Source organism: Diabrotica virgifera, chromosome 1 (assembly GCF_917563875.1).
Source record: "Diabrotica virgifera virgifera chromosome 1, PGI_DIABVI_V3a".
Lineage (NCBI taxonomy): Eukaryota > Metazoa > Arthropoda > Insecta > Coleoptera > Chrysomelidae > Diabrotica > Diabrotica virgifera.
In genome coordinates, this window is record NC_065443.1 from 267,667,760 (window position 1) to 267,683,474 (window position 15,715).

Sequence of the window (15,715 nt, forward strand, 5' to 3'; positions counted from 1 at the left end):
CGTTGTTTCGGAATCACAGTATCGCTTTTCCTCTTAATACTTCTGGTAGTGCTTTCAATAAAGCATCGTCTAGAATCCGGTAACAGCTTTTTAGTTCGTGTAGCCTCTTCAAAAATTCTGTGGGGTCTTTGGATCCGTCAAAATGTAAGCCCCATAAGTATTTATAGTAATAGTGTTTAATATTAGTATGTATTTATAATGTAGTGTATGTAATATATGTATGTATTTATTACAATATAATGTATATCAGGTAAAATAAGGAAGTTGTGTCTATGAAAAAGATAATATAAAAAAATTTTGAGCTGGCCAAGTGGTTCAAACCAAGGTCATACATCTAAAACCCACACACACAGGTGCAGTGAAGTTTTTTATATTTAATTATAATTTATTCTGAAGTATGCAACTGAATATTAAAATATTGTTTATTATATTTTTATTTCAATTATTCTAATTGTTTAAAAATAGTAAACTTTGTATCTGGGGCTTTTCGTTGTTTTCCTCGTAATACGAGAGATGTCGCTGATTTGCGTCTCAAAAGGTGGGTTCATTGCATCGCGATGTTTTGCCTTAAAAGAGGCAGAATGTTTATATTCCCTTCAGAGTTGTGACTGCATAATCTTCACTGATGATGCATAAGGATGCTGAAATAGTTGCTATATGGAGATGGTAGTCCAACTCTGAATCGAATATAAACAAAACCTGCCTTGAACCCTTTTTAATCTGAATATTTGTTATTAATTTAAATATATTTTCTTTAGTATATAATTTTAACTTCATTTTTATTATCTTCCAATTTAATTTTAATTTTATGTTGTTGTTTTTTTAGAAATGATTGATGACGCACGTTTATCTTCTCACTCAGTTAATTAAAGGAACAAAAGCTCGAGAATTCGATTTTTGTTAAGAATTAAATCCTTTTAATGCTTTACCATTTACATGCTTCTACGACAAACACCTATGGTAATAATCCTCTGAATCGCTGAAGGTTCAAAGCTCATCGTGTAACAGGCGGGAATTACCAGGCAAATCCCATTTAAGGCTTAAAATCGACAAAGTGAAATTTATCCTAAGTGTGGTATATTTCATGAGAAACAACCAACTAAAGGGAATGTTTCTGGAAACAGTTTGGAGTACAGCAACGACTTTAATGTCGCTTTTATGCTCTGGTATCGCGAATTAGATCGTGTTTATGAGATATAGAGATCGTGGTGTTAAAGCTCTTTTGAACAGTATGTTATATATTATGAGGAACGAGGACATCTGCTTAATTTTAGAGTTAAGGGGGACCGTGAGATACTTAAACTAATAGGTGAGATGTCAGGTTTTTCGGTCAAAAAATTGAACGAGTCTGTTATTCGTCAAACTCAATAATTCCCCGATGATAACCGGCTTTATCAGGACAGCACTAAAATTTTTAATAAAATGAATTATTCAATAGAACATACATTATATAGTCAGGGAGCCCAGGTCTATTTTCACCATTTACTACTAACAAGCTAATTTTCGTGAGTAGCTTCATTTTGACGAGACGCCCAACTTTTTTCTTACAACAATTTTCGTATGTGGTATATAACAAAGATAGTAGGGATAGTCCAGTCGGGTTAGACGAAAAACAGGCCTAACCTTTCATGTCGGGCTGCTCCAAATTTTATTTTTCTAATCTTCAGGGACGGTCAATAGTAGTGTAAATTTAAAATCTCGACTGAATTCTGCCGTTGCGTTAGCCATCATTTTGATTTTAAACGAGAACTGTTTTTGCTTAATATCTCCGCCGTTTTCAACTTCTCGGCAAAAAGTATAAGAACTAAAATTGTTGAAAATGTGATTTTCTATAATCTCTGTGATTTTCGTTTCTAATAATAACTCTCATTATTTTCCCCCATAACTCCGAAAATATCGATCTCACGAAAAAAAATTGTAAAAAAAAATTGTAATGAATCTTTCATATTTTTTGGGCCTTCAGGCTCAAGTGCCCATTCAGCCAGTAGCAAATGTGTAACCTATACTAACTAAACTAACTACACTATTATTCTGGAAATTAAAAGAAGAACTACGATGGAGAGAGGAACTAGGATTACTTTTCACACCTAGTGGTCATTAAAGGTGACTCACAGAGAGAAAGTGTAGACCACGGATAGTATAGGTAAATAGGTAAAATATTTGGCGATGTAAAGGCTGTATGACACTATGCATTTTCTTGTATCATTTCTAATATCGTTTCTGATATGTCAAAAATATGCATAGTGTCATACACAGATACAAGAAACGATATCAGAAACGATACAAGAATTTGTGTCAGGCACAGATTCTTGTACAAGAACTGCGCCAATTTCTGCGCAAAGAGCAAAAATGTAAAACCTGCTGGTAAAACATCTAAATGTCATAATGGCGGCTGAAAATGAGATCATATGATTTATGTCCTGATGAATTTATTTGTTTTTTGTAGGTATTATTTATAAATCTTTTATTGATACTTAATATACCGTTTGGTATGGGCTACTGTTCTACTAATAACCATATATTTAGCTCCTAGTAAAGTTCAAACTATGTATAACTTTGGGTTTCATGTTGCAAGTTTTTAATAGAGGAAAATACAATATCAAAACAAAATAAAAAACACAAATAATCAACAGTCAACGTAAAAATTCTGGTTAACATTAAAATGTTAAATTTATGTTTTTAAAAGTTTATAAATTTTATAAAATCCTTAAAATCAGCTGTAGACGCAGTACTACCATACCAATTGTAACGTGACAGGGTGACAAACAAAATTTCGACCATTCACGTGCCGAATTTCATACAATTTTCGATACAAGAACTTGCATAGTGTCATACACAGGGCCTATTTTACCACTAGGCCCGTGAGGCACCTGCCTCGGGCCCGTATTTGAATGGGGTCCGGAAAGATCACCAAACAAAACATGTTTATTAAAATAACAAAACAAATTTTCAAAATTCTTTCATTTTACGAACGGGCAATGATAAATGATAACCATAAGAGTTATAATTAAGTGGATAGGCGCAAACTTTCGGCTTCAATGCCCTTTAAATGCATTCATTTTTTCGAATCCTCAAAAAACTAATAAATATTTTAAAAAAATTTAGGCGCAGAATGAAAGATTACATTATTACCGAGGGTCAAATGTCTCTTAGAATAAATAAAAAGTTTCTTTTGAATGAGATATGTATTTAAAATTAAAAATCACACTCAATTTTTTTTTCACCCCTGTAACTTATTAAAATAAACATTATAGAAGATTTAAGGGACTTTCGGCCCTCGGTAGTAACGTAATCTTATTAGTTTTCTCAGGCTTCGATAAAAACGAATGCATTTAAATAGCATTGAAGTCTAAAGTTTGCGCCTATTTTCTTAAACAATGTTTAATTGTTTAAATATAAATTTTATTTATTGTGAATAAAATTTTTATTTTGTTTTGCAACTATATTTCTATTAAATAATTAGGTAATACATTTAAAAAAGTTATTATTAGGTATTATTAATAGTTATTTATGATATAAGAGTTAAAAGTACACGTTTAAGGCAAGCATGTGAAAGTTTGCAGAATGAGCGAAAGCGAGTTCTGCAATTCACAAGAGTGCCTTAAAAATGTACTTTTTAACACGCATATCATACAATATTTTTTCTACAAACGTAATTACAGGACAATATCTACAAAAACTTTTACTTGAATTTGACTGACATTCCAATTTTATATTTTTTTTTTGACATTACATCAAAATTGCATATACGGTCAATACGAACTGCAGTGCCTTAAAATTTTTTTAAAGCACTAGTGCCTTAAAGTAGCATTTTTAACGCTCGTATGGAGTGCTAAAAATTGCATTTTAATTGTGTAGTGCCTCGGGCCTGATTTGAAGTAAAATAGCCTCTGGTCATACAGGGCACAAATGTACGTAAAAGAAACGATACAAGAAAATGTATATCAAAAACGATATCAGAAACGATATTAGAAATGATACAAGAAAATGCATAGTGTCATACAGCCTTAACAGAGGTAACGAGCTTAACACCTACACTTAATCTTTCATTATTTTGTACAGTTTTCAATTGTAATGAATTTTATGAAGAATAACTTTTTTCGTAAAATTTATAATAAAAAAGTTTCCCATATGGTTGCTAGCTACGCAGATATACTGTATTAGAGCTTCTGTATAACAATTTTCAAATTGTACTGCCCTATTCGCATTCAGCATAATCAAAAACAAAATAGAAACATATTTTATCAAAGTATAATGAATTTAAAAATATTTTTAAAATTAATTATACTAAACAATTGTTAGTGTTTAAACAATTAATAAAGAATTGGCATTCATTACAATCTTTAATACATTTTAAACACGAAAATTTAAAAGCGAAATTCATATTTTTTTACATTCCTTGTATAAAATTAAAAAATTGTGATATCTGATGGTTGTATTTTAGATTTTAGACCAGGTAGAGCATTTACAAAAAGTTACAGTCCTTTGAAATTATACAATAAAAATCGATTTTTTCCTATATACCTTTCGAAAACTAGTAGAGATTCTTTATTTAAAATAGACATGTGGCATTCTTATGGTACGAACATCTCAAAAAAAATATCATTGAAATTTGTGCACCCCATACAAATGTTATTATTATTGTTCCCTTAAACCCCCAACATATTTGTGTACTTTCCAATAAAATTAATATTTTGTTACCATTAGTTAAACACAATGTTTTTTAAAACTTTTTTCCCTCTCAGTACTTTTTCGATAAGTCAGTTTTTATCGATATATTTTGAACATTTGTAAAATCCAACATATATTTTTAAATGGTAACGGAAGATTGTAGACTATTATCAATTTCATATTAGTGGTCTCTACAATCTTACTGTTTCATAATATTAGTGGTCTCTATAATTATTAACTGTTAATCCTAAGTACAGTTGAGTCCGCGAGTCTTTACCCGTGCGTCATCATTTAAAGCATACGAAATAAGTCGGAAATTTACTAAACGCAACGGCAAGTGGATATTATTCCGATCACGGGTTATAGTATAAAATTTGACGTTATCAAATAAATAGAATGTCAAATTTAAGTTTTGCTTTAAAATTTTGGTGCATAATTACAGCTACCTTATAAATTATTTTATTATCATTGATTATTAAATAAATAAACAATTTATAAAAGAATTCAATAACATATTTTCTTTTTGTTATTTTATTGACTTTGGCGGAACCTTAAACACAAGTATTCAACTGTGTCAACAATGAGGTTAGCTTTGTACGTTGTGAAAATTTATCGTAAAATAACATAAACTTATTACAAAATTTCTAACTGCAATATAAAATTAGTTGTGAAAACAACTGTTTGTATACTATAAAAACTTCAAAATGCAAAAATTCGACAAAATAACAGCAAAAAATTCAACAAAGTGACAGCCACAAAAGTAAACAAACCAAAACGTCAGAAATTGTACTTTAAAATATGTGAAGACATCCCCAATCGTCTTTCTTTGTACCTATGTCTTTTCAATACACTGAGTCTAAATCGTTCATAAAAATAACATGTGTTTTTAATTAAATAACAGTCGGCAGCTGGTTTGTCATTAATCTCATGCGTGGAAGAGAATGATGCTAAATAAAAAGTATGTGTTTTATCTCGCCAGGTATTAATGACGCATGGGTAAAGACTCGCGGACTCAACTGTAGATGTACGAATCCACGTGTTCAATTCTTTGATTGTCTAGTATCAGTTGTCTTGGTCGTTGATGGGTCTTACTTATCTTACTTTACCATTTAAAAATATTACTTTACCATTTAAAAATATGTGTTGGATTTTACAAATGTTTAAAATATCTCCATAAAAACTAGCTTATCAAAAAAGTGCCAAGAGACAAAAAAGTTTTAGAAATATTGTGTTTAACTAATGGTACCACAATAGTAGTTTAATTGGAACGTGCACAAATATTTGGGTGGGTTTAAAGGGACAGTGCACAAATTTCACTTTTATTTTTCTTTAAGATGCTTCTACCATAAGAATGCAACATATTTATTTTCAATAATAAATCTTTAACAGTTTTTTAATATTAGATAGAAAATTTAGAAGTTAATATTAGAAAAAATCGATTTTTATTTTGTAATTTAGTGGACTGTAACTGTTTTATGTGCATATGTGTACTGAGGTAAGTTAGGTTCAATCGAAGTATTTTTGGTCCCATAATTTTGTGATTTAATTTATGACCTGTCTTTTTGTTACACCCTGTATCTACATTCATACTGACGATCTTTAATTATAAACTAGTGAGAATAAAAAAGCTTCACTGCATCTATCCATCTCCTTTACCCAAATTGTCCACTGCTGGATGTAGAGCTGCCTAGGGTTTTGCCACTCCTCTCTATATTGTGTTCTTTTGTTATCCAGTTTCCAGCAACTGTCTTTATGTCGCCGGTCCATCTTTTGGGTCAAATGGCCAGCAGCCATTTTACTATCTCTCTTGTCTCCCTCTCATATGTCATTTTACCTACATGCCCAACCCAGTTTCATTTTATATTCAAAATAGCATGGATAGTGTCTCGCAGTTGCCTGCGTCTTCTTGTAAATGTCAAATAAAAATCTAAAATAATTAAAAAACGCTGGACGGAAGAGCCGCCCGAGAACTTTATGTACCGATCTATTATCGTTATCGTACTAGATACTGGCATTCTATAAAAATAACAAAGTTACTCGTTATTTTAATATTTTAGAAACACTTTGTATACTTGAAAATATTTTATGGTTCTATGCATCATTAATTCCTGCATTTGAGAAAATGTTCGATGTCATGTTTCGAAGACACACTATAGATGTATAGATTATTGCATAAATCAATAGAATATTATAGTCATATTTTCATTTCAAATTAGTTCATTTTTCTGAGAAATTAATAGTTTACAATATCTGCATTTCATTCTATTTCTATTACGCCAGTCAATGCGCGAGATTAAGAACAAGATATTACATCCGAATTCTATCCTACTGCATGGATTTTAATGAAATTTTGGGTGTACCCAATCTCCTAATTCAAAGTCTATCCTGTATACTATGGCGCGGGGATGGAACATGTTTATTTTAGAATTACATGGAGAAAAAGAAAGATTTTTAAGAAAATTTAAAAATGCATTCTATAATTTGATCACATTTTTTACAAAAACCATTCATTTTAAGCCCGTTCAACTTTTTGAAAGTAGAAATAACACTTTATTAAAAGGTATTGCAGAATAAAAACAATGCATTTCAATTCTGGTGGATGAGGGGTTAAATGTATGTACTTCTCATTTTTCCTTAAAGTACATTAGTCATATATTTTTTTTGCACCATATCTCGCTTAGTTTGAATGTAACCGACATTTAACGGTGCTCGTTTTAAAGGCCTTTTCAAACACTACAAAAGACGTTTGGTAGCATTATACACCTAAAACCTACCGTTCCTCTGTTATTTCAAGTTGAATACACCAATTTGAGCATGCACCAAAAAACAAACTATTTCACCTACCATATCTCTTTTTGTATTTTAAATAGAACATTTACGAAGAAACGAATCTCCTTGTTATTTATAATCTAAAAAACGTTTTATATAGTGTTTTTAGTTCAATGCATAGTTTTTAAGGTATTCACAAAAAACCGTCCGAAAAGGTATCATTTTTCAATGAAAATGGCTAATTTTCAACTACGCATAACTCAAAAAGTATTGAGTTCTCAAAAAAAATGGACCAGTTTTTGCCTAGAACTAGGTTCTCTAGCCACTTCCGTGCTTATTTTGACCAACAAATTTTCCACCCCCTTGAAGGGTTGTGAACCGCCCCAAGATAAAAGCGCCATAGTATATAGGGTAGATTTTGTTTCTTGAGCTATTCCCTACTTGCTGTGAAAATATCAAGTACATCGATGTAGTAGGATGGAATTCGGATCCAAATACCCTCATTGACTGCCCTATAATAATGCTCTGCTCTGATCGCCTGAGAGAGGACACACACAAGATTATAGCAAAATTTCTATTTACTGTAACTTTTCAAGTTTTTGAGCTACAGCAACGAGTTTTATGTCATTGGAAAGGTAATTTTGTATTCTTTCAAAATATGTAAAAATATACAGAGCATATCTAAAAAAATAAGATTTTTTTTTCATTTCCGGTTCAACCGGAAGCCATATTTTAGGTAAAAATTTATTGTAATAATAGATAATAAAATACCATATATGTGTGCAAAATTTCAAATTATATTTTATATTACAAAGGAAGTTACGGGCACTCGAATATTTTTTTATGAAAAATTCATAACTCCCCTCCTATGGGGAGTTAAGGAATCTGACTAATGTCACTCAATTTACCGATAGGATATCAAGGATTTATCAAAAAATAAACAAATTTCTTGGAGCCATTTTTGAGAAAATCTAGTTCAAACTTACCTATGTCAAATTTTGACCCTTTAGATATAGGCAACCCATAACTTTTTCTGAAAAACCATAATATTCTTCATATAGCCCCATCTTTAGGCTATATAACGACTTTTTCAAATTAAACTTATCTTAAACAAGTTTTTAGACAGGTAGGGAAATGTGTCGGGTAGGCGGTCGGCCATGTTGGCCGCCATTTTGAATTTTGAAATGTCAAATTCTGTACATCTATTTACCTGTCGATGAGCTAACTTTGAGTTAAATTTCATTCGTTTCGGTAAAAATTTGCAAAAATGGGCCCTAAATAACCCCCCTATTTCGGGCCCCCTTTGAGAGTTTTTTTTTAAAGCTTAGTTTCTCAACAAAATTCTCTTAAACTTACTCATACCGAATTTCATCGAAATCGGTCTGGTAGTTTTTGCTGGGCGGTGGCGACATACGTACGTACGTACATACTTCCGACATGTTTTTTTTTTATTTGCTTTTTAGACTCAGGGGGACTCAAAACGTCGAAAAAAAGTAAAATCTGAAAAAAATTGTTTGTACGATCCTATAACTTTATCTATTATACTATACTACGTATGTAGTACGATAAAGTAAAAAATAGCGGAATCCATTAATCTCTTCACGAGAAAATCAAGTTTGAAAATGAGCATGCTTTTTGGCCGTGCAAAACTTTTGCGGTTAAGATTTTTGAGGTTAAACAATTCACAAAGGCTTTTGATATTGTAAATATGAATTGATATAATAGATATTATTATAAATATAATTTATAATATTCCATAAAGTAAGGAATTATTATAAGCCGGTACTGTTAACAAAGTTATCAAAAAACCACAATTCTGATGCCGAACAAATAATTACACGCATGTTTCAGAAAACCACAACAGAATAATATTAAATAATTTATAGCCTCACGGCCGGGCATATTTGATGAAATATTTTAAAATTTAAATGCTGGAATTCGAACAGGAATATTTCATATAACTAAACATTTATTTATTTCCCTCAATGGTTATTTTGACAAAAATTATTAATTATTACTATGCAATGTTTAGTGTTTTTATGTAAATATATTAAAATTTATACATTGTTTATGGAATTTTCGGGTCCAGGTTGTTCGTGTTTGATTCTATATTTCAGCGTACTTCAGTTTTTGTACCCTGGTTATACTCTCTGTAAATGGGGTGGTTTTTACATCTTTTGACACTTTAGAGAAAAATAAAAAAATATAAACTGTATTATCATGTATTATAAGCTCGATATTGTTATCGATTCGACTTTGTGACTGATTCGAAGGGGATGGGTACGTATTTTCGGCTGCATTGCTGTTTAAATAGGGATTCATTTTTTTCGAATCCTGAGAAAACTAATAAGTTTTTTTGAATTTAAACGCAGAATGAAAGATTACGTTCTTACTGAGGGCAGAAAGTCCCAGAAAACTTCTATAATGTTTATTTTAATAAGTTACAGGGGTGAAAAACTAAGAGAAAATGTATTGTGATTTTTAATTTTAAATATCTCATTCAAAAGAAACTTTTTATTTATTCTTAGGGAATTTCGGCCCTCGATAATAATTTAGTCTTTCATTCTGTTTTTAAATTTTTAAAAAATATTTATTAGTTTTTTCAGGATTCGAAAAAAAATGGACGTGGTGATATTTTCCAAATCGAACATTCGCTATCTTTGTCATACAACGCACTGAGTCAAATAGAATATGGTGACAAGACAGTGACAGTTTTAAATATTTGACATGGCATCGGGAATATTTTGAGTTATTGATTAAATAATATTGATAGTGTATTTGATAAATAATTGATTTAAGACGCGAACTTGATAAAAAGTTATTTATTGTTTATTATTTATGGAAGATCAAGCAGAGAATACATCAGGATATATTCTGTGATCAAGTATTTTGTTGTTAAAGAAGTTCAAAATTGTAAGCGTTCCATAGTAACAATATATTATTAAAAAATCACTTGAACACTTTTCCTCTTTTCTCGATTGAGTATGAGTTTTTATTGTACATATAAATTATTACAATCACTAAATACATAGTTAGTGATAAAATTATCATATTTACTAACTAAATTAATATTTTGCAATTATAAAAATAACAGTTATCCAAGAACATTCAAAAGCCATCTCTTTAAAGTTAATGATGATATTGTCAAGTAGAATGACATTCTAGTAATGTATACATATCCATACCAGTGTGAATTTTACTACACGTAATTTGACGTGTAAAGACAGAAAAAGTAGGGATAGCCGTAAAATATTTGCGAATTATGTACCGATGGCCTTAAAAAAACTTAAACTGACTAATATCTAATAATTTGCACTGCCATTTATTTCCTTTACGTAGAGGAAATCAAACGTTGGTATATTCTAGCCATGTTTTCAACTAATTGCTAACTTTTTGTGGAAACTACCTTCCGCCCCATTCAGTTTTTTACTTCTTGTGCATTTCTTAATAATTTTTTTCATATATATATTATAAATATAGTGTTGGGCTAAATGCTTCCCAGTATTTATATTGTAAACGCATCTGATGTTGAATTATTACTAATTACGGCATTGTTGTTCTCATTGTATATTTTTGGTATCACTCTTAACCCGGTTACTCACGATACTACGGCGTCGTTAAACTTTGTCGAATTCGACTAATTGACAAAAACTTTGACCATGAATCCAACAAAATCGTACAATTTGACCACAGAGAGTCTGGCCTATCTGCTGCAATACTGCATAATTGATATTATCGACCATCTTGTCGAACGACACCGCAGTACCATGAGTGGCTGGCTTTAGAAGCTAGTTTTTCATTCCTTTTTCTCTTAGTATTTTCCATAGGTCTTGGTACTTTATCGAAGGCTTTTTCTAGGTTAAGAAATGCTACGTATATTTTCTTTTTCTCTTTCATAGCTTTTTGTGTTATATGTTTTAAAGTAAATATTATGATCCTGTATATTTCTACCACTTTTAAATCCACTTTGTGCTTCGTCTAGTGTGTGCTCTGTCATTATTCTAAAAATTGTTGTTTATTGTTTTTTCGAAGGGTTTCTTAAATCCTCGGTAGCTTTGCTTTCTATTCTTTATTCTTTTTTGTATATGGGTAAGTACTATTAGTGACATTTTTCAAGGTTCCGGTAATACTTTCACTTTTAGTAATACTTGATCTCCATTTTTCCCATGTTTTTTTCATAATTTCTGTTGAGATTCCCCAGTAACTTTTACATATTTCAAAATCTTTATTGCTTCTTCCAGCTATTATGCTTTTATTGAGTTTTCTGTGTTTATCTTTTAATATATTATTTTCTTAATTATAAATATAGTCTTGGTTTATATCTGTTAATAGTTTTTTTGTATTGTTTCCATCTTTTTATTATTTGTCTTGTTTCTCTTATCAATTTTGCATTTTTACCTTAAATGCTGTATATATCTTGCTTTTTTATGTTCTTATCGTCTTCAGTGTTCTGTAGAATAGCTTTTGGTTACGTTTGTTATTTTCTTCCATTTTATCTTCGAATTTTACCAGTTATCTTTCTTTGCTGCTGTTGCAAATATTTTTTAATTTTTCTTTAATTTTTCTTTAATTTTTATGGGTACCTATTGTAGTTCCCTTTGTTTTATCTTTCGGATAGTTTCCATACTTTTTTCTTTACTTTTACTTACTGTTTTATTTCTTTGGACCACAAAGGCTGTCTGTCTCTTTGTTGAGTCTTTTTAATTAGTTGTCTTCCTTAGTTGCCTCCAGTAGTAGATCCTTATAGTTGCCGTAGGTTGTTTACATCATTATTGCATTTTTTTTCTTTTATTGTTCTAACATTTCGTTTATTTTTTTTTAAATATTTTGCCATTTTTTTTTGTTTTTCCACTTAAACGTTATTATCGTCTCTTTTTTTTTCCTTTTGTGTACTTGGTTTTTATTCCTTTTTATTTCTTCCCGTATCTTAGTCACGACCATGTAATGAGCACTATCTATTTCGGGCCATCTGTATCCATTACTTTTATTCTAGCATTGCTTTCAATTATTATAGGCCTTTTTGAAGTTATACTTCTTTAGGCGCGATATGAGGGTGAATTTTAATATGATTAAAACCTTCAATCTGGGCGCAGTCGCATTATAACTTTGTTCTGATTGGATGTTCAAATGACATGTCAAAAATTATTCAATATGTCGGCTGTGGCACAGCTGTGGTTTGATTATTTATGGTTGTTGCGTTTTGAAATTTGTGGGAAAAGAAACAACAAACAAAAGTTAGTTAATAGTCATACTGCCCTTTTAAATAGTTTTCATATATATTTTTGGACTTTTGGACTATTTTGGACAAGGAAAACTCATTCTAATTTGGCAAGTAGTTTTTATTATAATCATATTGTAATTATGAATTTGGATTAGGTTGGAATAAATTTATTTTCTCAAGAATGGGGATTTTAGAGAGAAATCCGAAATTAGGTCCGATTTTATTTTAAATTATGATTTTTTGGCGTAGATTTATTTATCTAGTAGGTATGTAATGCTTTGATTTACATACTTAATTTGATTGCCAACGAAAGTTCTACCAATCTTCATCTAATATATTGTTTTCTTACTGTTTTGTTATTGAATATTTTCTTCCACAAAAATCAAACTAACATAATTTGATTAAATTCAGAAAAACTGTCAAGCAGTGAAACGTTCAGTTGCCCTATTTTTCCACGTGACAAATAATGTGTAATTGGATGAGTGAGTCTAGGCTTCGATTACGAATCAAAGCGTCCCCAAATTCGCGGGTTCGAATCTCGATGCAAGTTTTTATTTTTTTATGCATTTTATGATTGTAAGTATATTTGTTATATATTTTTTTTTTCAGAAAATGCGTATTTAAAATTTTTGCTAACAATTATTATCGTTCAGAAATCATTTTTCCTTTGTGGCATTTTTCAATGTGTTTGTGTGCGTTTTATTCTTTTATTTTTTAAATCTTTGATATTGTCTTAATAAAAGTTTTTGGAAAGTAGTAAGTATTAAAATTAATTTAGTATTTAAATAAAATATAAATAAAGTGTTTAAAGTACATTATATCAATCTCGTTAAAATCACATAATATGTAATAGAAGTATAACTTCTTACGTGCGTACAAAGTACACACACATTTTTTTTGGACCAATAATTATACTATACTACCTCCGTAACTTTAGAACCGTTCATTTTAGAAAGAATATGCATAGGACATTTTTTGTTTAGAATTCATTGTAGAACATTTTTGGATAAAACATTGTTCACTCTAAACCGCATAGTTTAAGAAATATTGACGAAAAACTTAAAAAACTACTAATTTACCGACTTCTCCCCCACCTTCCTCCCAAACCCGACGCTCAAAATTGTTTAACTTTTTACTGAGCATTATGTGGGCCATATAGAACAATTTGGTGCTGGAGGAAAACTTTCGCTTTGGATGTCTGAGTTGTGCCTTTTTTTTGATCAATTGTATCATACTTAGTGTGACCAACTAGCCCGAAAAATCCGGGACATGGCCCGAATTATGAAGTCGTGTCCCGGCGTCCCGGACCAGGCTTCCGGGCCATCCGAATTTTCAATGTTTTGGTAAAATTCTATGTTGAAATTTTGAATATTCTTCTAAGAATTCATATCAAACTGAATTGGTAGGACGAAAAAAAAGTCGACAATTTCGAGAGTGTAATATTAAGGTCAATGCTCGGGGTGAGGCTTATAGATAAAAAAAACAAATAAATGAATTAGAAACAAAACCGAAGTAAAAGACGTAGGAGAACATGCTGCCAAATTAAAATAGAGCTTCGCAGGACACAATGCCCGACTGAAGAATAAAAGATGGAATCATAAAATACAACAATGGAGACCGTGGTTAGGAAGAAGAAGGAAAAGAAGGCCACAAATAAGATGGGCTGATGACATAAAGAACTTTAAAGAACACAACTGGAAAAACGTGGCGCAAAATAGACAACACTGGATTGAATTGGGGGAGGTCTATGTCCAAAGTTGGATTTCTGAAGTCTGAAGAAGAAGAAGAATATTAATACCACATCCAAAATGCTGCATATTGTGGTATTTGGTATTATAGTTCTCCAAAACCTCAAACTGTGAACTTTTTTTCGTTTCTGTATTTTAATTATCGCCATTATCATTACAACCAATTATTGTGGCTTAACCTCATTAAAATTATCAATGTCAACATAAAAATGTTTAATAGATAAAATGATGATATTATAAAAGTTCTATATTAAAAAAAAGCCCGATTTTCATTGAAAAGTCCCGGATTTCAAGTATTTTTTTCAGCCGTGTCCCGAATTTGACTGAATAGGAGTTGGTCACACTAATCATACTACATATAAATAATCTGAATCTGACAAAATTATCGAAATTTTCCATATTTTTTTATATTATAGTACCTATATTATATCTTATCGTATTACTTTTATGTTGACTCTTTGTTTCAGAAGAAGCCCTAACTTGTAACGTATGCGATCGAATGTTTGCCTGTCCAAAACAGTTATCGTCACATAAACAAAAGAAGAGGCATTTTGGGTAAGTATCGTAGTTTAATATTAAAAATCTTCATCTCCAAGTCCTTTAGATTCTATACGTATTACAAAAAATTGATTTTTCTCTGCATTCTTCAGCGAAACTATTAGAAGACAAGCCTACTATTCATTCTGTATCTGTGTATTTTAGTTTTTTTATTAGTACGTTCTTTAACGGTAAAATATTGCAAAACCTCTAAATTTTAAAGAACCGCTTGGATTGACATGAAATTTGGCATACACATAGCCAACAAGTCAAAGAAAAAAAGTGATATTGTGCCGATATGTGCTTTTGCCCTGGGGGTGGTTTTCACCCCCTCTTGGGGGGTGAAAAAATATTCGTCTAAAGAAAGTCAGGAAATCGATAAACTGGCTAATTTTAAGTAACTTTTCCTCTATAGAGTTTTTTCACTAAGTCAATACTTTTTGAGTTATTTAGCAGTAAATATGTTCATTTTTTCAACAAAATAACCACGCTTTTAGACGGTTTTTCGCAAATAACTTAAATAGTAAGTATTTTGTCAAAAAAACATTCTTAGCAAAAATATAGCGTGTAAAAAATTAAAAAAAAAATGGTGTATATATCACGTCTCTACACCTAGTAGAAGTAGAGTTATAGCTAATGAAAAATAGGTTCATATTCGTCAAATTCCAAATGGAATACTTTAACGTGAAATAACCAAAAATAAAGCACATTTCGGGGAAAACTCATTACAACTTATTTAAAGTGTTTAAAAAAAGCTTCATTTTTGTTT

The 15,715-nt window shown here is 30.6% G+C and overlaps 1 protein-coding gene across 1 annotated transcript in view; it reads left to right on the forward strand.

Annotated features, from left to right (window-relative positions):
* The window catches only part of LOC114332509 (uncharacterized), a 753,248-nt gene that overhangs the window by 722,910 nt on the left and 14,623 nt on the right, over window positions 1-15,715 (forward strand). The window contains exon 3 of the mRNA XM_050650253.1: window positions 14,877-14,964. Coding sequence (XP_050506210.1) covers window positions 14,877-14,964 — 88 coding nt within the window. The remainder of the gene's footprint in view (window positions 1-14,876; window positions 14,965-15,715) is intronic.